The sequence below is a fragment of the Halichoerus grypus genome, chromosome 7 (assembly GCF_964656455.1).
Source record: "Halichoerus grypus chromosome 7, mHalGry1.hap1.1, whole genome shotgun sequence".
Classification (NCBI taxonomy): Eukaryota; Metazoa; Chordata; class Mammalia; order Carnivora; family Phocidae; genus Halichoerus; species Halichoerus grypus.
The window spans coordinates 73990417-74016541 of NC_135718.1; the positions used below are offsets into that span (position 1 = coordinate 73990417).

Below are 26125 nucleotides of genomic sequence, written 5' to 3' on the forward strand. Positions count from 1 at the left end.
ATTACCTCTCTCACATTAATATTTGTTGGCATTGGGTGGAGACTGAAGTGCTCTGAATCACTGGGAAAAGTGCACAAATAGTGCAAAGCCGTAAGATATTTAGGATGATTTGAATGTTCTGCTTTGATGAATTAATGGGTGAATAGTGAGTTGAACACACAAGTAAGAGATTGCTGCGAGAGAAGGCATTGTCTGGATGGTTTATGACAGGTTTTTAATTCTTTTAATGGACGTTGCTCACAATATTAACATATATAGAGAGGTAACTATTATACATATTTATTTTTGTAACTTGGAGAACATTCAGAAAGTTAATACTCAATTAACTAGCTGTTTAATCTTGGGAAAAGTCCCTTGGAGAAGTGGGTGTTAGTCGTGCGTCTCTGACCAGGCAGGACCTGGCTTGTAATGAAGGGTGAAACGCAGATCCTGGAAAATTCTGTCAACAAAAAATGCTGCTTATGCTAGGTTAGGAAGAAGATGTTGATGGTGTTGATAGGGTTTGTATAAAAGACGAGGGGGGATTCAAAAGGCAGTTGGTTTGAGGAATTAATTCCAATCAGAAGGATAAAGATAAGACTCAAGGGGATGACAGTTTTCCCACAGTGACCAGGGGAAGGATGGAATCAGAGGTGGAAACTAGACAAGAGAGACCAGTGTGGTCAGCTTTTGAAGGATCCTTGGTGCCATTCCCACAGGCTGGCTTTTACTCTGAAGTAGTTAGGAAGGAGGGTGGCATGGGGGTGAAGTAGTCAGGTCTCTTGTAAAGAAATAGATAGGTCTGATGGGCAGGAGGAGCTTGGCTCAAAGATGAGGAGAGTCCAAATCAGGGAAACCAACGAGGACAGGGCTGTTTTTAGGCATTCATATGAGAGGAAGGGAGAAACTTGACCTGGAGAGTGGCCATCAGAATGGAGAAGTCTACCTGGACCAGAGACATTTTAGGTCATATTGACTGGTTTAGGGATGAACTACGTGGACTATGAGGGGATGTCCAGGGTGTCCTGATATTTCTGACTCGAGTGAAGAGAGATTGTGCTAAGGATCGTATGAGACATGCATATTTCATACTAAGGATTGAGTTCAAGTTTGGACAGTGGTGAGTACAGGGGGTCTGTGGGACATCCTGCAGGAAATTAGAATTTTTGAGTCATTTATGTAGGCAAAGCTTGGCTTGGATGTAAATCCTAAGCCCCCAGGGGATAGTTGAAGGAATGGGAGTCCTAGGTAGGGAGGGCAGAGCTGGGATTAGGGGGATGTGTTTGTCAGTTTGGGCATTGCTTTAAAAGCTCTGTAAAACCTTGAACTAGACTAATGAGAGAGGAAGCCAAGGGTGGAATCCCAGAGAATGTTGACATTTGGGATGTGAATGGGAAAAGAAGCATCGGCATGATGGTTGAGTGGAGAACCAGAAAAGTTAGTCATGGAAGCGAAAGGAGGTTTGAGGGACAGATGTGTTAAATGCTGTGTTAAGTTTATATAGACATAGGAGCAAAAAGAGGTTGTGTTGTAGTCTTTGGGGTCTTTATTCCTTGATTTGTTTGTTAAATGAAACCCTTAAATGATTCTTAGGGACTTTTTAAAAAAAGATTATTTATTAGAGAGAGAGAGACAGAGCATAAGCAGGGGGAGTGGGATAGGGAGAAGCAGGCTCCGCACTGAGCAGAGAGCCCAACACAGGGCTCAATCCCAGGACCCCAGGATCATGACCTGAGCCGAAAGCAGACACTTAACCACTAAGCCACCCAGGCGCCCCTCTTAGAGACTTTCTATTCTTCCTACAGACAGTTGAGAGAGTTGTAGTTAAAGAAATGGTCTCTGGAGCTAGACAGCCCTGGGTTTGGGCCTCCGCTCTGCCACTTCCTAGTTGTCGGACTCTTGTGGTGACTGAATTTCTTGAACCATTGCTTTGCTCCTCTGTAAAATGCAGCTTAAACATTAGCTGCTGCTCTGTGGGATTGTTGTGAAGATACAGGAAGAAAAGGCAGGTAGAATACTCGACGCATATTAAGAGATCAACAGATTTGTTGTCAATGGCATTATTATTTAGGCAGAAGAGCAGCATTTAGTCAGATAGGGAAAAATTTGAGGGACCCCAGGCATGTGCATGAAAGCTTAATAGAGCATTGACTTTGGAGGAAGAGAGTCTAAACTCTAGCAAACAAAATCCTCTTTTCTTTGAATTGAATGGATTAGGGGTGGGGTGAGGAAGGGCTCCTGATTCTTGCTAAGGTTCGGAAGCCAGGAATGGATGAGCATAGTTTTTGTTGTAACAGTTGAATGTTTTCATTCTTAAATGAGCATATTCAGTGTCTAAAAGACCCCGGATTTCCTCAGCTAAGCTCCCTGGCAATGAGTACCGTTTTGCATATCTCTTGGACATTAGAGAACCCGTATGTTCAGTAGGTGATTTCCTTATAGAGTGGATTTTTCTCCTGATTCTGTAGGTAGTTGGTTATTACTGCAGAGAAGACTAGGGGCCATTTCAAAGGTATTTTCCTGTTGTTCTGGACCCACTTTCCCATTGCACACAGGTTAAAGTCTGTTCTTTCTCATATCATTCTTGATTTAATGTTGTTAATTTCTGTATCAAATTAATTTCAGTATGCAGTTCGCATCACAGCTCTTTCTAGGGAGTGATGTCAGCAAGAACACCTCCATTTGTGCCCTTCATACAGCATGTTTACACGGGTGAAATTAGATTTAAATAGATGTCAGATCATGACTTGAGGGAGAAAATGAGTCAGAAATATGCAGCAGGAGCCCAGGGGGTGTTGTTTCCGAAAGGAGAGTTACATTTGCCTTCATTAAATTAAATGGTGAGATTGGGCATTGATTTGCATGAAATGATAAAAATAATTTCTTCAATTACACATTCACCGAGCACTCTGTTATTTCAAGTCTTGTTAATATCATGGTGTAGAAATTTCTTTATCTCTGTCTGCTTTTTTTTTTTTTAATTTTATTATGTTACGTTAATCACCGTATCTCTGTCTGCTCTTATCTGGAGTCATTTCAGTGCCTTAGGTGACTCAGGGAAAGGGCAAAAAAAAAAAAAAAAAAAAGCAAAGGGCAGCTCAGCCTGAAGGCAGAAGTTCTTTAATTGATATGAATGCATACTGGGGAAGAAAAACAGCATGATAACCTAGGATTATATATATCTTGATTCATTTAAAAAAAAAGTGAAAATAATTTGACCTTTGGACAGCGACTTGAAAGCTGGAGAAGTTCCAGGGAAATACCAAACATTTCTTTTACCTCACAGCCCTTTGCTGTCCTTTTGATCTGCTTATGCTCATTAATTGTGTCCTATTATTAAAACTCAAAGAACTAAGGTCAAACCAGATTTGTTATAGGAAGCAGTGGAAATGGGGAGATGGCCAGAAGTAACTGTTACTTCCGAGTAAGTTAGGAACATTTTGGTCCTAAATGCTCTGTTCCTGACTGGCTTGGTCAATCCGTCCATGCCTCGTTCCACTGACATGACTGTAATCGTGGCATTTGAAAATGAGTTCGGGGCTGGGTTCCATAACTCTAGAGACCAACGGAGTTATCTTTAATTTCCTCTTCACATTTAAATTTGTACGTGGAAGTGATTACTTATACATTCTCATGAGGGGATTAGTAAAAACTCTTAGAATGAAGAGCATACAGTGTCCCATTCAATTAAGTGGAATTGAGTGGGCGAATGAGGCCCAACCAAGTTAAATAAATTTTACAATTTCTTGAGATTTTTTTGTCCAGGAAGAGTGGTGGCTTTATAAAATCACTTACAGTATACAGCTTGTCTTAATAACAGTAAACATATAATCTATAGGGGTCGTGAGCATTTGGGTAAAAGGGAGAGATACTTTGAGCATTAGCTTAAATTGTAATTTCTTAGTTCTTACTCAAGCTCTTCAGATAGTGAGAATACATTAAGGAGAAACAGGGATTTGTCAGATGCAACATAGTGTTTTAATTATTGACTTAAAAATAAGCTTTCATTCTGGAGGCTGGAAATTTGATTACCAATTTTCATTTGGAGCCTGAAATTATTTTATATAGGGAGTATTTTCTGCCCTAGATTCTGTCTCTGGATTGCATCTTATTACTTCTGTCCATTTTTATGTGAAGCGTAATAAAATACGAACAAAGGCATTTCCTTTATGTGCACACACACTTACTTTTGCATTAAATATGCACTATCTGAATTAAGTATGCCGTACTTTTAAATTAGTGTATTTTATTTTTATTTTTTTTATAATTTTTTTATTATGTTAGTCACCATACAGTACATCATTAGTTTTTGATGTAGTGTTCCGTGATTCATTGTTTGCATGTAACACCCAGTGCTCCATGCAGTACGTGCTCTCCTTAATACCCATCACTGGACTAACCCATTCCCCTACTGCCCTCCCCTCTAAAACCCTCAGTTTGATTCCCAGAGTCCATAGTCTCTCATGGTTAGTCTCCTGCTCTGATTTCCCCCGTTTCATTTTTCCCTTCCTTCTCCTAATATCCTCTGTGCTATTCCTTATGTTCCACAAATAAGTGAAACCATATGATAATTGACTTTCTCTGCTTGACTTATTTCACTTAGCATAGTCTCCTCCATTTTCATCCATGTTGATGCAAATGTTGAGTATTCATCCTTTCTGATGGCTGAGTAATATTCCATTGTATATATGGACCACATCTTCTTTATCCATTTGTCTGTTGAAGGGCATCTTGTCTCCTTCCACAGTTTGGCTATTGTGGACATTGCTGCTATGAACATTGGTATGCATGTGGCCCTTCTTTTCACTACATCTGTTATCTTTGGGGTAAATACCCAATAGTGCAATTGCTGGGTCATAGGGTAGCTCTATTTTTAATGTCTTGAGGAACCTCCATACTGTTTTCCAGAGTGGCTTGTACCAGCTTGCATTCCCATCAACAGTGTAAGAGGGTTCCCCTTTCTCCACATCCTCTCCACCATTTGTTGTTTCTTGTCTTGTCAATTTTTGCCATTCTAACTGGTGTAAGGTGGTATCTCAGTGTGGTTTTGATTTGAATTTCCCTGGTGGCTAATGATGTTGAACATTTTTTCATGTGTCTGTTAGCCATTTGTATGTCTTCTTTGGAGAAGTGTCTGTTCATGTCTTCTGCCCATTTTTTGACTGGATTATTTGTTTTTTGGTTGTTGAGTTTGAGAAGTTCTTTATAGATCTTGGATACCAGCCCTTTATCTGTAGTGTCATTTGCAAATATCTTCTCCCATTCTGTGGGTGCCTCTGTTTTGTTGACTGTTTCCTTTGCTGGCAGAAGCTTTTTATCTTGATGAAGTCCCAAAAGTTCATTTTCGCTTTTGTTTCCCTTGCCTTTGGAGACGTGTTTTGAAAGAAGTTGCTGTGGCCGATATCGAAAAGGTTACTGCCTATGTTCTCCTCCTCTAGGATTTTGATGGATTCCTGTCTCACATTGAGGTCTTTCATCCATTTAGAGTTTATCTTTGTATATGGTGTAAGAGAATGGTCCAGTTTCATTCTTCTGCATGTAGCTGTCCAGTGTTCCCAGAACCACTTATTGAAGAGACTGTCTTTTTTCCATTGGCTATTTTTTCCTGATTTGTCGAAGATTAGTTGACCATAGAGTTGAGGGTCCATTTCTGGAGACTCTATTCTGTTCCATTGGTCTGTGTGTCTGTTTCTGTGCCAATACCATGCTGTCTTGGTGATCACAGCTTTGTAATATAGCATGAAGTCAGGCAATGTGATGCGCCCAGCTTTGTTTCTTTTTTTTTTTTTTTTTTCCAACATTCCCTTGGCGATTCGGGGTCTTTTCTGTTTCCATACAAATTTTAGGATTGTTTGTTCCAGCACTTTGAAAAATTCCATTGGTATTTTGATCAGGATGGTGTTGAAAGTATAGATTACAGCATAGACATTTTAACAATGTTTATTCTTCCGATCCATGAGCATGGAATGTTTTTCCATCTTTTTGTGTCTTCTTCAGTTTCTTTCATATGTGTTCTGTAGTTTCTACAGTGTAGATCCTTTACCTCTTTTGTTAGGTTTATTCCAAGGTATCTTACGGTTTTTGGTGCTATTGTAAATGGAATCAATTCCCTAATTTCTCTTTCTACAGTTACATTGTTAGTGTATAGGAAAGCAACTGATTTTCTGTGCATTGATTTTGTATCCTGCCACATTACTGAATTGCTGTATGAGTTCTAGTAATTTAAGTTAGTGAATTTTAAAATGGATAAATTAGGGGAATATTACTGGGAATTACTATTTGGTGTCTCTGTCTTGGACACCAGTATTAGGGGAATATTTTTTGAAAAGCATCATTTGTATGTTTTTTTTAAGATTTTATTTATTTTAGAAAGAGAGCGAGCGAGCTGGGGGAGGGGTGGAGAGAATTTCAAGCAGACTCCCTGCTGAGCATGGAGCCCGGCGCCAGTGTTGATCTCATGACTCTGAGATCATGACCTGAGCCAAAATCAAGTTGGATGCTTAACTGACTGAGCCACCCATGCACCCCCAAAAAAGCATCATTTGTATGTTAAAACAGGTTATGCTACATAGTTTATGGGTAGTTTTATTCATTCAGTAACAATTTGTGGGATGGCCATCATGTTCTGGGTGCTGGGGTTATAGTAGGATATAAAAAGATACAATGTTTCCTTTCCCAAGGAGTTTGCATTCTAGTGGGGATATGGGAAAACAAAAACATAAATGCTCTTATTTATAAATGCACACACATACATGTGCACCCACAGGTAATCTACAAGGTGATGATGAGCACTTTGGAAAAAAATAAAGGAGACAAAGGAATGGAAAAGGTCCATGTTTGTGTGTGTGTTTGAGGGAGGGAGAGAGGGGAGAGGGAAGAGGAGTGATCAGCAGAGAGAGGTTGTTGTGTTTCTGTCTTATCAGGCATTACTATTGGCGTATACTTGCTCTGTCTTGCTACTTTCAAATGCAGGACAATTAAATTATTGTTTCTGACAATATCTGGAAATAAATGCTACATTTGCTTTCCAGAATGTGACTCAGCAGGCAGAAGCTGTGCCATATGTATGCATGACAGTATTTTTTGCCTCCTTGCCCCTTGTATGATATTATGGTGATTTAATGAGCTTTAGTTGTAAATAATTGATAAGGCATGAGGTGGGTTTGATACCACGAATTAATTGTCTCTCAGTCTGGCTTAGAAAGAGATGCATGGTTTACGTCTGTGTACACAATTGGATGACTAATATCCTTGCAGGATTTGTATGCCCTCAATCACCACCTAGGAGGAAGCTTATAAAACTGCCTTCTGTGCTGCTGAATGATCAAGGAGATAAAGTTATCATAGGAGGGCTTCTCTTCCACCCCCTTGCCTTTCATGGCCTGTGTGTAAGGTTCAGCCTGGGTCTGGGAGCAGCATGGCTTTGCTCAGCAGTTTTGATGGAAGAGTAAGTACATTTCAAGAGCTATTTTCTATTCTGTGCTTCTTCTCCTTGAGAAAGGTTCACTCTTTTCCCCAAACTTAAACTCCCTGCTGATTGCAGAGAGCACAGCACTTTATTTCAGACTGCCCTCGTTAAGCAGCCTGACTTGGTCTGCAGCCACTCTCTCAAGGAAGGACTGGGCTGGAATGCACTGTTTTAAAAAAACATAGGCCTAGAAGGCCAAAGATTAAAAATATTCACTGGGTGGGAGGCGTCTGGGTGGCTGGGTGGGTGGGTGGCTCTCGGTGGCTCAGCTGGTTAAGCATCTGCCTTCAGCTCAGGTCAGGATCCCAGGGTCCTGGGATCTAGCCCCACATCGGGCTCCCTGCTCAGCGGGGAGCTGGCTTCTCCCTTTGCCCCTACCTCCTGCTTGTGTGCTCTCTCTCTCAAATAAATAAAATCTTAAAAAAATATCCATGGGAATTGGAGCCATTGGATTTCAGTAAAAATGAAAAAAAAAAAAAAAACAGTTGAAATGTTGGATATTCTTTAAGGTGAGTGAATTGAAAAGGAAGCAATAGAATAAAAGCATCTTTAAAAAAAGAAACCCTCCAGTTATTTTCTCAATGAAATTTTTTTTAAAAGCTTTTTAAAGATTTATTTATTTGAGAGACAGAGAGTGCGAGCAGGGGGAGGAGCAGAGGGAAAGGGACAAGTAGACTCCCTGCTGAGCATGGAGCACAGCACAGGGCTCAATCCCAAGACCTTGAGATCATGACCTGAGCGGAAACCAAGAGTCGGAAGCTTAACCGACTGAGCCACCCAGGTGCCCGTCTCAACGAAATTTAAGACCATTTTTTACTTATCCATGTTTCGTTTATTCAGTGGATGTATAAGCAATATCTTTTAGGAAAAAAAGAAAAGAAAGAAAAGCTTCCTCTTCTTTTTAATTTCCAAATGCCTTTGTGGTTATATTCTGGTTGCAGTGAGAAGTAAAAGTAGCAACATCTGTTTTGCTGTTTTTCTGCTCTAGTCCTATTTACATGATTCTTTATGATAATGATTTGGAGTAGAAGGATACTGTTTTTAATCCACAATGATTCAATTACAGTTATTCAGATGTGTCATCTCAAAACATACCTGTTTTCTCTTGTACAGCAATTTGAATAGAAATATCACAGACTCAGCCCCTGAGTGAATACGTAATGCTTCTTTCAGTGCTGGGTAGGCATATACTTCTTGATTTCACTGTTGCTGTGAAGACACTCCTGACAGTTTGCTTTAGCAGCTGCCTGTAGCTCAGCTGCTCAGCCAAACACCCTCAGAGGCACAGAGAAGAGTGTTGCAGAAGCACAAATTCTACTGTGGCAAATGTGTAAACGCAAACACTTATAATTCCACTCTGAAATAACCTTTGAACCCTGGACCTACTTTTCAGTCACTTCAACTCCTTTCCTTTAATACTTATTGAGGGACTAGTATGGTGTAGGCATTTTGATGTGTGCTGCGCTTAATGAATGAGAGCCAGCCCCTGTCTTTAAGGAACTCACGATCTAGTAAGATCTCCATACAACATTCAGTAAGAAGCAAATTTTTTTTTTTTAAAGATTTTATTTATTTATTTGACAGAGAGAGACACAGAGAGGGAACACAAGCAGGGGGAGTGGGAGAGGAGAAGCAGGCTTCCTGCTGAGTGGAGAGCCCGATGTGGGGCTCGATCCCAGGACCCTGGGACCGTGACCTGAGCCGAAGGCAGACGCTTAACGACTGAGCCACCCAGGCGCCCCAGGAAGAAGCAAATGTTATCTGAGAGAGGCCAATCACAATCTTTTTACAAATTAAATCGTAGAAAACATCTCTTACCATTCTACCCTTTGAAGAAGATTAGCAAGGCAGGAATCTTTGTTGATCTTTGATTTTGAAGCAATAAGTTTGTTAGCCTATACGAGTTAATAACATAAGCTTTTCTTTCCACTAATTGGTTTGAATCTGCTATTCACTATCAACTGTAAATAGAAATTGTGTGGGGGTCATTTTCCTGTGAACCTAATTATTTTTCAGAGGACTTGTAGATGGAGCTTCAATATCTAGGGTCTGGTAATATATCAACACAGCTGAACTTAATTTGGTTGGTGCCATGTTGGTGGTAGGACTATCTTTAACTGCCCCATACAAATAATGGCACTTGTCACAAACTACCATTTATTATCTTTATTGGTGATCAGTCTCTTCTATTGATCATCTATTCAGTTTTCAGCCAGGACTGCATTATTCATTGCATCATTCAGTGACATGGATATGGGAATCTACACACAAATGCTTATTCTTTTGTATTTGCAAAAGATATAAATGAAGAAAAAAATGTCATGCACTTTACTGTAGGTGAAGGAGAGCAATGAGGTGCCTGCATTGACCACACTCTGGCTCACTCAGCAGGGTCAGAGGTCTCCCACTTGTATTATTTTGGTGACTCCCGAAAGATTGTTATCTGCTTGTACTTCAAGGAGGGGAAGAAAATATATCTTACTAAATCAGCACACCAACCGGAGTGATAGAAAACTACTTTGGAGCCTGTGAGTCGCACATCCTTGGCTCAGAGCCTTCTGTATTGGAAGCACCTTGACTTCAAATCACTCGACAGGGAAGAGTCCCTATTCTTGTAGCAGGAAGCTGAGCCTTGAAAAACAGCGATTTTCAAAAAAAGAACAGGGTGGTTGTGGGTATCTTTGACAATCTGATGCATGTTATACATTCCTAGAAAATTCACATACTTACCAACATGGAAGATTGTGCCTTTGGGGTTTCTGTGATGTTAATGTAGGTTTTCTCACCGAATTTTCGCTGTTATTTTCCCCCCATTTAAGCAGTTAGTGGTACGTGTGCTTTTTTCCCCCCAAAGGGGAAGTTTGTGACTTCACAGAAAGCTTAAGTTTTGTACAAGATACTTCCCTTCCTGACTGTTATTCCCTAAAGACTAAATTCAAGGAAGTTGTTCTCTCTAGTGTCTTAGAAGGGAGAGATACAGATTGTCTCTGATAGAAAAAGAAGGGATTTTTCAACTTAAAAGACATTCAGGTGGAACAAATGGATTCCCATAGGCAAAAAAAAACCCAAAGCCAAAACCAAAAAAATCCAAAAAACTTTGACCCAAACCTCACACTTTATACAAAAACTAACTCCAAATGGATCATGGACAGAAATGTAAAACATAAAACTATAAAACTTTCAGAAAAAAAATAGGAAAAAAGTCTTTGAGATCATAGAGTTTTAAAACTTGAAATTAAAAGCACACCTTCATAAAAGGAAAACATTGATCAACTGGACATCATTAAAATGAGAAACTTCTGTAAATGTCCACGTGAAGAGAATGAAAAGACAAGTTCTAGAGTGGCAGAACATATTTGTAGGTCATATGTCCTACAAAGGACTAGCACCTAAAAATATATAAAGAACTCTCAAAGCTCAACAATAAAAAAAAGGCAACCTAATTAGAAAAGGGACAAAAGACATGAACTGGTATTTCACAGAGAGGACATGAAGAGTGCGAGTAAGCACATGGGAAAATGCACAGCATCATTAGTCATTGTGGTAAAGGAAGACTGCAAGGAGTGATCAATACACACTAAACAGATTGACCAAGGCACACAAAAATACTGATAGCCAAATGCTGGCGAGGATGCTGAGAAACTGGATCACTCATAAATTGCTTGAAAAGTGGTACAGCTACTCTGGAAAGCATTTTGGCAGTTGCTTCAAAAACTCAACATACAGTACCATATAACCTAGCAGTTGCATCCCTGGGTGTTTATCCGGCAGAAATGCAAACTGTGTTAACACAAACACTTATACACAAGTATTTAGCATAAAGTAGCTTTTTTGTAATCTCCAAAAACTGGAATCAGCCCAGCTGTCCTTCAACTAGTGGATGATTGAGCAATCCATGGTACCACCATAGCATGGAATATTACTCAGCAACTAAAAGCAGTGCCCTGTTGATACAGCAACTTGGATGAATCTTTAGGCAATTTTGCTGAGTGAAAAATGTCATTCCCAGAATTGTACATACTATATGATTCCATTTCTATAATGTTTTTGAAATGGTAAAATCTTAGAAATGGAAGAGATGGTTGTCCAAAGTTAAGGAAGTAGGAGCAGGGGACAGAGGGAAGTGGGTGTAACTATAAAAGGGCATATGAGGAATCATTGTGGTATAGGACCTTCCCACCATGAGGATTCAGGAACTAACATAATTGACAAAATGGTGTAGAATTTAATGCATACACACACACACAAATACAAGCAAAACTGGGTACATCTAATAAGATCAGGGGATTGTATCAAAGCCAATATCCTCGATGAAAGACTATTCTATATTTTACAAATATTATTATTAGGTTAAACTAAACAAAGGTTCAAGAACAAAATGTTCAAAAATACCGTTCTGTACTATTTCTTTCAACTGCATGTGAATCTATAGTTATCTTAAACTATTTTTCACCCATCTCCTCACCAACCTCCCTTCTGGAAACCACCAATTTGTTTTCTGGATTTAAGAGTCTGGTTTTTGGGGGCGCCTGGGTGGCTCAGTTGGTTAAGCAACTGCCTTCGGCTCAGGTCGTGATTCTGGAGTCTCGGGATCGAGTCCCACATTGGGCTCCCTGCTCAGCGGGGAGTCTGCCTCTCCCTCTGACCCTCCCCCTCTCATGCTGTCTGTCTCCCATTCACTCTCTCAGATAAATAAATAAAATCTTTAAAAAAAAAAAAAAAGTCTGGTTTTGTTGTTGTTGTTGATTTGTCTCTTTTTCCTTTGTTCATTTGTTTCTTAAAGTCTACACATGGGTGAAATCATACGGTATTTGTCATTCTCTGAATTAATACACATAGCGTTATATCCTGTAGGTCCATCCATTTTGTTGCATATGGCAAGATTTCATTCTTCTTTTATGGCTGAGTAATATTCCTTTGTGTGTGTATATATATATATATATATATATATGTTTATATATCACATCTTCTTTATCCATTCATGTATCAATGGACACTTGGGCTGCTTCAATATCTTGGTTATCATAAATAATTCTGCAATAAACATAGGGGTGCATATATAATTTCAAATTATGTTTTGGAGTTTTTTGGGTAAATATCCAGGAGTGGAATTACTGGATCACATGATAATTTTATTTTTAACTGTTTGAGGAACCTTCGTACTGTTTTTCACAGTGGCTGCACCAGTTTGCATTCCCACCAACAGTGCATGGGGGTTACTTTTTCTCTGAATCCTTGCCAACACTTGTCATTTCTTAACCTTTTTTGGTTGTAGCCGTTCTGACAGGTGTAAGGTGATATCTTATTGTGGTTTTGATTTGCATTTCCCTGACGATTAGTGATGTTGAGCATCTTTTTATCTGTCTGTTGGCCATGCATAGGTCATCTTTGGAAAAATGTCTATTCAGGTCCTCTGCCTCTTTTTTTAATTAGATTGTTTTTTTGGTGTTAAGTTATACAAGTTCTTTATATATTTTAGACATTAACCCTCATCAGATATATCGTTTGCAAATATCTTTTCCCACTTAGAAGGCTGCCTTGTCATTTGTTGATGATTCCTTTCACCATGCTAACCGTTTTAATTTTGATGTAATCCAAATAGTTTAATTTTGCTTTGGTTTCCCTTGCCTCAGGAGACCTATCTAGAAAAAATGTTTCTATGGTTGGTGTCACAGAAATTGCTGCCTATGTTTTCTTGTAGGATTTTTATGGTTTCAATTCTCACTTTTATGTCTTTACTCCATTTTGAGTTTATTTTTGTGTATGGTGTAAGGAAGTGGTTCAGTTCCATTCTTTTGCATGTTGTTGTCCAGTTTTCTTAAGACCATTTGTTGAAGAGACTGTCTTTTTCCCATTAGGCATTCTTTCCTGCTTTGTCAAATATTAAGTGATCATATAATTGTGGGTTCATTTCTATGGTTTCTATTCTGTTTCATTGATCTATGTGTTTGTTTTTGTGCCAGTACTATTTTGATTACTACAGCTTTGCAATATAATTTGAAATCCGGGATTGTGATACCTCCAGATTTATTTTTTTTCAAGATTTCTTTGGCTATGTGGGGTCTTTGTGGTTCCATACAAATTTGGGGATTGTTTGTTCTAGTTCTGTGAAAAATGCTATTGGTATTTTGATAGGGATTGCATTGAATCTGTAGATTGCTTTAAGTAGTATGGATAGTTTAACAATATTGGTTCTCCCAGTCCATGAGCATGGAATATCTTTCCATTTGTTTATGTTATCTTCACTTTCTTTCATCAGTGTTTTATAGTTTTCAGAATATAAATCTTTCACCTCTTTGGTATTTTATTCTTTTGGGTATAATTATAAATGGATTGTTTTCTTAATTTCCCATTCTGCTACTTCATTATTAGTGTATAGAAATGCCAGAGATTTCTGTATATTAACTTTGTGTCTGGATGACTTTACTGGATTCATTGATCAGTTCTAGTAGTTTTCCTGATGGAATCTTTAGAACTTTCTATATATAGTATCATGTCATCTGCAAATACTGTAAGTTTTACTTCTTTCTTACCAATTTGGATACCTTTTATTTCTTTTTCTTGACTGATTGCTGCACCTAGGGCTTCCAGTTGAATTATGTTGAATTAAAGTGGTAAGAGTATGCATCCTTGTCTTGTTCTTTTTTTTTTTTTTTAAGATTTTATTTATTTATTTGACACAGAGAGAGATACAGAGCACAAGCAGGGGGAGCGGCAGGCAGAGGGAGAGGGAGAAGCAGGCTCTCCGCTGAGCAAGGAGCCTGATGTGGGGCTCGATCCCAGGACCCTGGGATCATGACCTGAGCTGATGGCAGCCGCTTAACCGACTGAGCCATGCAGGCGCCCCTTGTTCTTGATGTTAGAGAAAAAGGTCTTAGTTTTTCACCATTGAGGATGATGTTAGCTGTGGGTTTTTTACATATGGTTTTTATTATGTTGAGGCATGTTCCCTCTACCTACCTTGTTGAGAGTTTTTATCATGAATGGATGTTTTACTTTGTCACATGCTTTTTCTGTATCAGTTGAGGTGACCATATGGTTTTTGCCCTTTCACTTGTTAGTGTGATGGATCATGTTGATTGATTCATAAATATTGAACCACCCTTGCATCCCTGGAATAAATCCCACCTGATCATGGTGAATGAATTTTTTAACATGTTATTGGATGTGATTTGCTAGTATTCTGTTGAGGATTTTTGCATCTCTGTTCATCATGGATATTGGCCTGCAGTTCTCTTTCTTTCTTTCTTTTTCTTTGTACTGTCTTTGTCTTGTTTTGGTAGGAGGGTAATGCTGGCCTTATAGAATGAATTTGGAAGCTTTCCTGTTCTTCTCTTTTTTGGAATAGTTTGAGAAGAATAGGTATCAGCTCTCCTTTAAATGTTCGGTAGAATTTACCTGTGAAGCCAGTCTGGTCTTAGACTTTCATTGGTTCAGAGTTTTTTGATTACTGATTCAGTTTTGTTACTGGTATTCGGTATGTTCAAGTTTTCTAGTTCTTCCTTATTCAGTTTTGGAGGGTTCTATGTTTCTAGGAATTTATCCATTTCTTCTGGGTTGTCCAATTTGTTGTCATATAGTTTTTCATATGTTCTTACAATCTTTTGTATTTTTGTGGTGTTGGTTTAAAACAACTTTTAAAACATTTGCAGAGAGGGCGCATTTTTCTGGGTTCTATTTTTGGGATGACCAACTGTCTACTACCTGATTGCTTTCTACTCCCCATTTCATCTCAACTTAGAAGATGGCAAAAAGTCAGAGGCGAGTGGCTGTAAACTTTTTTTACTTTAGCAGAATGTCCTATGCCTCTCAAGTGAGTGGAAAGCAGCAGCCCTTAGCCAGGAAAGGAGCATATAGATGAAAACCGTGTGCATAGGAGATCTAACAAGCGAACTGGTCTTATCCAGTGTTTAGAGTTACTTCAGTACCCTAGCAAGAATAATTAGTGCTTGAATTCCCCACTAGCCTGGTGGACTCAAAGTAGAAAATAATTATATTGTAAAGATAATTTTATTTATTTATTTTTAAAGATTTTATTTCTTTATTTTTAGAGAGAGAATGAGGGGAGGAGCAGAGGGGGAGGGAGAGGAACAGGCAGACTCTGTGCTGGGCTGAGAGACCAAAGTGGGGTATGATCTCAGGACCCTGAGCTCATGACCTGAGCTGGAACCAAGAGTTGGATGCCCAATCAACTGAGCCACCCACACACCCCTTAAAGATAATTCTAAAAAGTGATATTGGTAATAATAGTAAATAGGTTATTTCAAATCAGTGTCCCCCTGAGAAAAGCTAGAAAAGGTAAACCACCCCCTAAAATCTGTTTGAAGATAATGGAGAGCAGAAAAAGCAGTGAAAATGTGTGGGTCAATGTCCCAAAATCCAAGGAGACCAGAGAATTGAGTTAAGCATTTGGAGCAGTCTTTTCTCTCTAGGGGGTTGCAGTGGCTGAGGAGCAGGGCTGTTGGAAGAATCAGAGTGGAAGCAGATCAAAGCTGATACAGGACCCCCCAGAGGAGAGGCACTTTCCAAACTATAGGTATAACTTCAAGAGCTATCCCCTTGAAGCAGTGGTGAACCGGAAATAGACCAGCCCTCACAAGTATTCAGACTGGGCCTTAAAGAATACTAGTTGCTGTTTAGATTAGGATGATGTGAGATTGCTGGTGACCTTAGACCACTGTACCTGACAGAAGCAAAAAAGTGTATCTTTTGGGAGAAAATAAGACCTAGAACTCAAATGATCTCTATAATTTTATATATACAATGTCTGATCATTAAAATTAAATGAACTCTTCTGTTTCAACCCCAATTGGTATATGACAGTGAAATTCTGACATGAACTACCCAAAGTTACCAGACTGTACAAGTTAAGGGCTTAGTTCTCTACAAAACTGCCCTTATCTCAGACTCTAGATACAATTTGGGGGTGGGATCCTTAGTCCATCTGTGCTTCTAACCAACTGGCTACAAATCTGGGGGTGCCCCCAATCTCTTTAGATTCAGGAACTCAGGACAGTGCTATAATTATGATTCCAGTTTTATTATAAAGCATACAAATGAGACCACCCAGATGAAGAGATACATAAGGTGAGTTCTGGGAGGGCCTGAATGCAGAGCTTCTCTGCCCTCTCCCTGTGGACCAGGATATCTTAAATCGCTGTGTCTACCATTCAGGAAACCCAGTTGGGCTTTGGTTCCACAGTGTTTTTATTGCAGTTTTATTATGTAGGAATGATTGATTAAATATTTAACTGCATGGCTGAATTCAGTCTCCAGCACCTTTCACTCCCCAGAGGTCAGGCTGGATCAAACTTCCAGCCTTCTAGTCATCATTGGTCTTTCCAGCATGGCAGACCCCCATGTTGAAGCTATCTAGGGCTGCTGTGAATGAACTCATTAGCCTAAAATAAGTTGTGATCCAGGGCGCTCCTGAATAACAAAGCCACTTCTTTCACGTGGGAACTTGCAAGGGTTTAGAGTCTCCATCCCAGGAACCAGGGACATAGGTCAGCCAATTTGTTTGTCATACAACACAGGCATATAAGATAGGAGTTGACCAAGGAGATAGAAGAAGGCACATGGGTCATGGATTCACAGATAATAGAATTATCACAAATAGAATTTAAAATACTTATGATTATTATGACCTAAGAGTTAGAAGATGAAATTTGGTAGAGAATTGAAAGCTATAAAAAGGGATCATGTAGGCATTCCTAAACTGAAACTGAAGATTAAAATAACTGATATTAGAAACTCAATAAATTTAGCATCAGCTTAGAAGTAGCTGAAAAGAGAATTAGTGAACTGGAGATTAGGTCAGAAGAATTCAGACTGAAATACTGATGGTTAAGAGATTGGGTGGGAAATATAGGGGTGCCTGGGCAGCTCAGTTGGTTGGGTGACTGCCTTTGGCTCAGGTCATGACCCTGGAGTCCCAGGATCGAGTCCCACATTGGGCTCCCTGCTCAACAGGGAGTCGGCTTCTCCCTCTGACCCTCTCCCCTCTCATGCTCTCTCTCTCTCATTCTCTCTCTTTCAAATAAATAAAATTTTTTAAAAAAAGAGAGATTGGGAAATATAGAAGAGAAAGTAAGAAAATATGTGGGGAATGATGAATGTTCTATCATATATGTAATTAGAGTCCCCAAATAAAAAGATGAAGAAGGGAGGTGAGCAGCAGGGGAAGGAGAGAAGGAGAGAGAGCAACAACAAGAAAGCTTGCAAATACACTAGGACACAGGCAATATTTAATACAACTGCTTAAGGATTCTGCACAACTGACTAGGTATATTAAGTCACAGAGTTAAGAAGGACTGAATCCTAAGTAAGATGGATAGAAAGAATACTTAAAATCATGAGAGTAAAACTACTGAAAAGTAAACACAAAATGAAACACTTAAAAACATAGCAAAGAAAGTATAGTACCTTAAAAGTGACAACAGTAAGATTTACATCTCCCTTTGTCTAAGAAACAATCGGAGACATGAGATATAATCTTCAAAGTGCTTAAAGAAAATAACTGCCAACCTGACGACCATTTTATCTACTGAAATGACAATTTTTTAAAGATTTTATTTATTTGAGAGAGATTATGAGCAGGGATGGGAGGGGTAGAGGGAGAAGCAGATTCCTTGTTGAGTAGGGAGCCCAGCGTGGGGCTCAATCCCAGGACCTTGGGATCATGACCTGAGCCAAAGGCAAATGTTTAACTGACTGAGCCACGCAGGTGCCCCCTAAAATGACAATTTTTTAAAGCAAAGCTAAGGGAGTTTATTACCAGCAGACCTACAGCAAAGGAAATATTAAAGGGTGTTCTTCAAGTAGAAGAAAATTATCTCAGATATAATTTTGGAGATACAGAAAGGGGAGAAAAGAGCAGAAGGAAGGCAAATATGAGGAAAACTTGCAAAGACTGTTAAGTAAATGATGATGATGATGGCAGTTGTAAAGCTTCGTTTTAAAAACTATAGAAAAAAACTATAGAGAACAAAATTTATTATAATAGCACACGAGTCAGGAGGAGAATAAGTTGAACTAAATGACAGTTCTTGTGTTGTCTGAGAAGTGGTAAAATTAGTAATTAAGTCATATTTTAATAACCAAGCACACATATTGTATTCTTTATAGTAATCAGGGAAAATACAGTAAAAGATGTAAAATATTAAGAGGGAAACAGAAATATAATGAAAAAATACTTAATTCAAAAAAAAGGAAGAAAGTTTAGATGGAGTAGGACAAATAGAGAGTAGAAGATTGAATTGAGGTGGCCCTCAAGATTCCTGCCCCCTACTCTATAAGCTCTGTATAATTCCCTTCTTTTTTTGTGTGATGGGACTATGAGTATGGTGGATTTTACTCCCATGATTAGGTAACATTATATAACAAAGCTGGAAAGATGTTGCAAATGTAATTAAGTTTCCCAGTCTGCTGACCTTGAGTTAAAGGGGAGATTTTCCTCGGTGGGCCTGACCTAACCAGGTGAGCCATTAATGGAAGGGACTGAGCCTGCTGAAGTCAGAGATTCAAAGTGTGAAAAAGATTCTTCTGCCAGCCTTGAAGAAGTAAGTTGCCATGTTGTGAGAGGGTCTGTGGAGGGGTCCATGGGGCCAGGATCTGAGGGCAACCTTTAGTTGTTGAAAGAGGTCCCCACCTGATAGCTGGCAAGAAAACAGGGCCCATACGGCTGCAAGCAAATGACTTCTACCAACCACCAGTGAGCTTAAGAGAATACCCTGAGCTCCAGGCAAGAACGCAGCCCCAACCAACATTTTGATTTCAGCCTGTGAGACCCTGAGCAGGAAACCCAGGTCTGCCACATCCAGACTTCTAAGATACAGGCTACAGGATGATAAATGGGTATTGTTTGGAACTGATAAGTCAGTGGTAAGTTGTTACACAATAATAGAAAACTAACAATTCCTGAGTGATACCACTTTAGGAGTGAGGATAACAAAAGCAAAGAAACAAGTAGATATTGAAAATGCTCGGGGTGCCTAGGTGGCTCAGTCAGTTAGGTGTCTGCCTTCGGCTCAGGTCATGATTCCAGGGTCCTGGGATTGAGCCCCATGTTGGGCTCCCTGCACAGCAGGGAGTCTGCTTCTCCCTTTCCCTCCGCCCACCCCCCCCACACTTGTGCGCTCGCTCTCTTTCAAATAAAAAAAAAAAAAATCTCTTTTTAAAAAAAGAGTTGTCTATATCCTATTGGTTCTTTTTCTATGAAGAACCCTGACTAATACAGTTATGAAAAACTCCAGACCTCAGCTTTCATCTAGCTGGTTCTGAGATTAAAATTACCAGTAATGTGGGCAGGATCTTTTAGACCAGGGTTTGCAAACTGTGGTGTGTGGGTTAAATCCAGCCCACTGCCTGTTTTTCTAAATAAAGTTTTATTGGAACATAGACATGAACATTTCCTTACATATTGTCCATTAATATGCTTTCAGAGTTAAGTAGTATTAAAAAAACACATACGGCCCATTCAACCTAAAGTATTTACAGAAGAGTTTGCCAGATCCACTCCTTTTCATAGTGGCAGTGAAAGTCCTGGCTGGGCTGTCAGCCCCAACAGTCCTGGAGACATGGGGCAGTCCTGTGCTGAGAGCCAAAGTTAGGGTGCCTTCAGAAGTAGATCTTTGCAAGAGGGAGAAGGTGGCTAGGAAAAAAAAAAGTATCCTTTTAACCTATGTAATGTGTACATTCTTTTCAGAACTTGAGTTTTCTCTAGTGTCCTGCAATAGATGCCAAAAAAAGTCATATTGATTTGAATGTGAATTTCGAGACCCCAAAGATACAAAATGAAGAATCACTTTATTTGATACATAGAACTACTGGAAGCAAAAGGAGTATGTAGATCATGGCTGAAAAGGAATGCTAGAACCACATGATTGTACGATAGAAGAATCTAGCAAGGAGTTCGTCTGAATTATGGCCTTATTTCTTTCTTGTGTACTGAACGATTTTAGAATTTAGGACTTACTATACCTTTGTGTATAAACAAGTATATGATACTATGGTCAGTTCAATTCAACAAACAGTATTGAGTCTTTAACCCTGTATTTGGAAAGATTGAATGTGGCACCATCCTCCTCCTCCTCCTCTTCCTCCACACCCTCAGAGCCCCATTTGCTGTGTAAGAACTCTTCCAAGAGGTCTCCGTGGGTTATATCTTCCATTTCTTCCTCACGGTAACCCAGTGACCATTAGCTTCGTTTTGTGTGTGAAAACAATGAGGCATGGAGAAATTCAGTGACTTTGCATAAGTTCATATAAAGAAGTGACATGTTCAGAAAGCTAGTCCCAATCAAGTATGAGAGGGATTTGTCCCCTTCTCGGTGCCTTGTCATAGATGTGAGCTAAGAATTGTGATGCTGTCTAATGAAAGTCCTCTGTGGCAGCACTCACAAAGTGAAAAAAAGTAGCTTCCTCCAGGGTGAAGGGTTCTCTTGACTGTGTTGAATCTTTTATTAATCATGTTTTATGGTTCTGTGTGAAAGTCCACTAATTGGAATTGTGTGTCTTATAAAATTCTTATAAATATATACCAATAGATGCCAAACGGTCTCTGAAAAGCTCCTAAGGACGGTGCTCTTATTACTATGCTAATGCTCGTTTTTTCTGGGCCTCAGATTCTGAAGATGATCTATCCTGGCTGTCAAAATGCCTGCTTTTTATTGAAAAATAAGTGGTTCGACAATTGAGATTAGACTTAAATTGTATTTTATAAACCGAAAATGCAAAAGTAGCTCACTACTTTTATTTCAGTGGACAACATTATAATACTTATGAGAAGTGGAGTTGATGACATAATAGGAAGAATTTGTATTTATTAAAAGAATAACCTGGAAGGGCCTCTTCAGGCCATTTAATGTGATCAGCCTGAAATAGGAGCTCCTTAATGAAGCATATTATATGGGGAGATAATGTATTATGTAGGCATAACTTACAGCCCGAAGCCTGGAAGTTTTCAAAGTATTGTTGAATAAGGCACACACTGATGGTTATTAGGTGCGTGTGTTTAAAAAAAAAAAATTGTAGTCAGTGAAATTACAGTGACTTTGAGTTTTTCTGATTTATGAGGTGGAAGATTCTTTAGGAAAAAAAAATTCTGCTACAAATGATATCAATGGCCAGTTATCTTAACACAGCTTTTTCTTATTAGCGGTAACGTTGTTGTGGTTCATTGCAAAAACAGTCTTTGAGTGAACAGAGAGCTGCATAGTACCTTGTGTTTCATACCCAGTTGACCTTCCCTTAAATTTTGACGTCATTGCCACTGTTTGCACTGAAATCTCCTGGGATGCTGACCTCCAAAGGTGCTATTGCTCTGGGTCTGCTCAATTTTTTAGAGAATCTTTCTCTCTTAGTCTTCCTGTTGACACGAGCACTTGCTATGATGATGATCATTTAGTTGTATGGGTTTAAATAGGGTCTCTAATACCATTTGGTAAATTTGTGGGTCTTTAAAACAATTGTTTTCCTGGATTTTGATTGGATACTTGAGACACCTTGCAAGGAAAAGGGATGATCCCTTCAGAGAACAGGTGTATCTGTCCAGGTGGACCGATTTCTAAATAAGTTTAAATGTCCTTAGTGTCATTTATGATGGACTGATGCTTACTGTATTTAGGATCTTGATATTGGGAGGCCAATTTTCAGTCAGAAATCGCCTATGAATACTTGATTAGAGAACTAATAACATGCCATGTATTTATAGGGGGAGACTGTATAATAGGAAAGATTTCCCCAGTTGGCAACGAAGAATTGTTAAGTCATCAGATTTTCTGCACTGCCAGTGAAACACTTAAGAAAATACAAAGAAATAATTAAAGGCAGGAAGTCCCTTCAGGAGGCAAATATTCGGGAAGCCAACCAGATAAAGCTAAAAATATTTCAGGTAGGAAGGAGGATCCAGCTTTCCTTTTGACATTATATTGGTGTTTTAAATATTAGTTTCCCCCTAAGTTAACATATCATTAGATTTCTATGTATATAAAAAATGAAAGATCATTGTTAAATTCAACTAATAAAGAAAAAGTAATAAAAAGTATGTATATCGTATATACATAAGGTATATGAATATTACATAAACATTATTCATGCTATTTGTATCTTAGAGTCCATTTAATTCTCAAGCTTAGCTCCTACATAACTTTTATTATGTAATTAGTATTACTAGCTTGGTGTTCATTATTTAGCAGCTTTCTCCGTGTTCATACAGAGAATATTTCTGCATGTATACACACATATATGCCGTAGATGTATTTATATTGTACACAAAATGTGTATCATTTACAGTCTTGCACTTTACTTACCTTAATAATACGTCATAGAATCCCTTCTTTTTATTTTCTGTTGGTTTATTTTGTTCTCTGTTTAATCTCTTCAGACAACTCTTGAGTTTTGTTTTCATTACTTCTTTAATAATTAAGGGATTTCTGGCCTAAATTTTTCAAAGTTTACCTGTGAATCCTGGATTTGTTATGAAGTGTTCTTGTCCTCATTACATTCTAGATAGGGTGTGATTTCTATTTCCTCTTTGACCCATGAATTATTTACAAGAGTTCCTGTGTTTTCCAAGTTGTTAAGTTATGAAAAATCTTTTTAGTATTTATTTGCAAGTGCTATTGGTTATAATTAGAAAATATGATGAGTAAAAATAGCTTTAGTTTCAAAAAATCTGATAAAATTTTCTTTATGGCCACATACAAGATCTTTATGAGAGGTCTGATTGATTTAAAAATCTCTCTATGTATCTATCTATATATGTATACACACACATATACCTCTATATTTTGTCATTTATTTTTAAGTATATACCCAGAGATTCTAATTTAATATGTCTGAGAATTGTCTGTGCATTGGAGTTTTTAAAGCTTTCCAGATGATTCTAATATACAACCAAGGCTAAGAATCACTGCCCTAATAAAATAACGATTCTAGCCCAGCGGTTCTCAGAATATGGACCAGTTGCACCAAGGTCACCTGGGAACTTCTTAGGAATACAAATTCTTGTGCCTTACTCTAGATCTACTGAATTAGGAACTTGGGGACCCAGCAATATGTATTTTAAAAAGCCTGCAAGATAATTCTCATGCTCACTAAAGACTGAGAGCCACTGATCTATACCAGCGGCTCCACAGTGGGGTTGGTTTTGTCCCCAAGAAGACATTTGGTAACATCTGGGAACAGTTTTGGTTATCAGAACTGGGGGGTGGTGGTGGAGGAGACAGCTACTGCTGACATTTGGTTGGTCGGGGCCAGGGATTGGGGCACTGGGCAGTCACCCACAGAAGAATTATCTGCCCCCCAAATATCAGTAGTGCTGCTGTATAGAAATTGATCTGAACCATGATTTCCAAACATGACTTTCTCATGACCACCAGTTGGAGAGCTTTTAAAAATCCTGACTCCAGATGCAGTTTAATTGGTCATTGGTTAGGGCATGTCATCATGTTTTAAAAAGCTATCCACGTAATTACATCTGCAGTGTGATTGAAAACCACCACTATGGCATTGCTCATCGGTACATGTAAAACTCTTATAATGGATGGATCAAAGTGATTCTGAAACTACCATTCAATTTTAATATAAAAAGAGAGAAGTAGTCATTATTACCTTCAGATGTGTTGTAGCAGGGAGTATAAAACACTAGATCTAGAAATCTAACTACCGTGTTAGAGGTACATGTTAAAAACCACTGTGAGGATGTCATTGGTAAAATCCAGAATGTAGAAACTCTAAGACAAATGATAGACATTTTTATCAAGAAATAATGCCAACAAGGAAAAAAGAAGGGAGAGCTGTTCTTAAGAGAAATTTAAGATACTTAGCCAATTTGTGCATCTTGTTTGGATCTTGGTTTGAAAGAGCAACAGAAAAACAAAACATTTCTGAGAAGATGGAAACTTTGAACATAACATATGATATTTCATAAAAGTGAATTTTATGTGTGTGTATTTTCTTTCTTGGAGTGGATGTGGAGGGGTAACTAGAGGTTATAGGTAAAACAAGATTGGCCCTGTATTGATCGTTGTTGACACTGTGTGCTGGGTATATGGAGATTTATTATAATAATCTCTATACTTTTGTGTATTTGAAAAATTCCATAATAAGAACAATGAGAAGGAATATCTAAGTATATGAGAGGAAAAGCAGGTGAGAGAGAATGGTGTTAGAAAAACTGTCAAGACAGTAGGTATTTACACAGTGTAAAAAATAAAAACAAAACCAACAGCAGTCCATTGGATTTGGGACATGAATGTCATTTGATGGCCTTAGCAAAACTGTTTCATTGGAGAAGTGGGTCTGAAAGCAAGATTGGAAAGCACAGAGAAGTGAGAGGGTGATCATGAGGCAGATTAAGGGGATGAGCAGGAGAGGAGAATATGGTCAAGTGTGTTATGTTTGAGATAGAATAGGGTTATGTGTGTTTGAATGATGAAAGAGATCCAGTAGAGACAGAGACCATGAGTCTCAGGGAGGAAACAGGTAGTATGTGTAAGCATTGGTTTCCTTAAAACCATCTCAACGGGTTGGCACAGAGTTTAATTTGGGTAATGTATATAAATTACTTAGCGTTACTTCTGCCGTATTAACAAATTATCGTAATGAGAGCTTTGGAATTTGTGTATGTGTGATGCTCATTCTAAGTTACTTCTCGTGTGTGTGACTTTTTTGTTGATGTTTATATTTTTGGTGATCCTTATACTTTTCTTTTATCCTTTTGCAGGTTGTTATAATAAAGCACTAAACTTAGTTACGTTCTTGTGTTTCTTTACAATGTTTTATATATCTAGCACAGAATTTAGAACCACAAATAATTATATGTGTGTATTGAAATAATAAGATATTAAACTATATGTAAACTCATAGCTGAGTACTTTTATGGACATAAGTTAAATAAGTAAAGTGAATTAATTTACTGGGAGAGACGGAGGGAGGGAGAGTCGGACAGGGGAGAGGCAAAGGGAATGAATGGGAGTGGAGGGAGAAAATGATGAGAGAATATGATTGTTTATTCAGGGCAAATGTACATTGATCACTGTTGCTGTTATTTCTGTTATTTTTATTTCCAGCTATACTGTCTCATGCCAAAAAGTATAACTTTATCTAAAGGCTTTCCATTTGCTTTTCTCTTGTAATTGACTTGAGAAAACAGAGTCCAAGAATGACACATGTTAAAGTTGGGCTTTTTTTTTTTTTCTTTTTTTAACCAGAACTGTTCACTATGAAGGTGGTGCTGTATCTGTTCATGCACGTTCCCTATGGAGACTAGAGACACTAAGAGTTGCGTAAGTAGAATTTGTAAATACAGCTGAGTGCTTCACGTGTAGTAAATACTTCCAGTGCTGTGGACTTGAGCTTTTATGTGAAAGCTCACACTAAGAACTACAGCAAACAAGCAAATGAAACACTGAGAAAGTGGTGGAGTGTTTCTTCTTGCCCTTCTGCCTACCTTTATTTCGCTTTCTTTAGCCTAAATTCACTACGCGGTATCCAGTAATTCTATATGATCTGCTCCTGTCTTTAGCCTGATTTGTTTTGGTAACATCCTCTCATCCCCGTCTGTGCATCTCCTATCAGAAGGTGCTCCTAGGACAGAGTGGTGGAAGGTTTGGAAAGAGGACGAATGGTTTGCAAGCCTGTTACACATTTCAGGCCTGACATTGTCTGGGTTTA

At 38.6% G+C, this 26125-nt stretch overlaps 1 protein-coding gene across 3 annotated transcripts in view; it reads left to right on the plus strand.

The window, feature by feature from the left end:
• RYR2 (ryanodine receptor 2) overlaps positions 1-26125 on the plus strand; it is a 731966-nt gene that overhangs the window by 332478 nt on the left and 373363 nt on the right. For all 3 annotated transcript variants that reach the window (XM_078077755.1, XM_078077754.1, XM_078077753.1), the window contains one exon: positions 25663-25737. In XM_078077755.1, coding sequence (XP_077933881.1) covers positions 25663-25737 — 75 coding nt within the window. The remainder of the gene's footprint in view (positions 1-25662; positions 25738-26125) is intronic.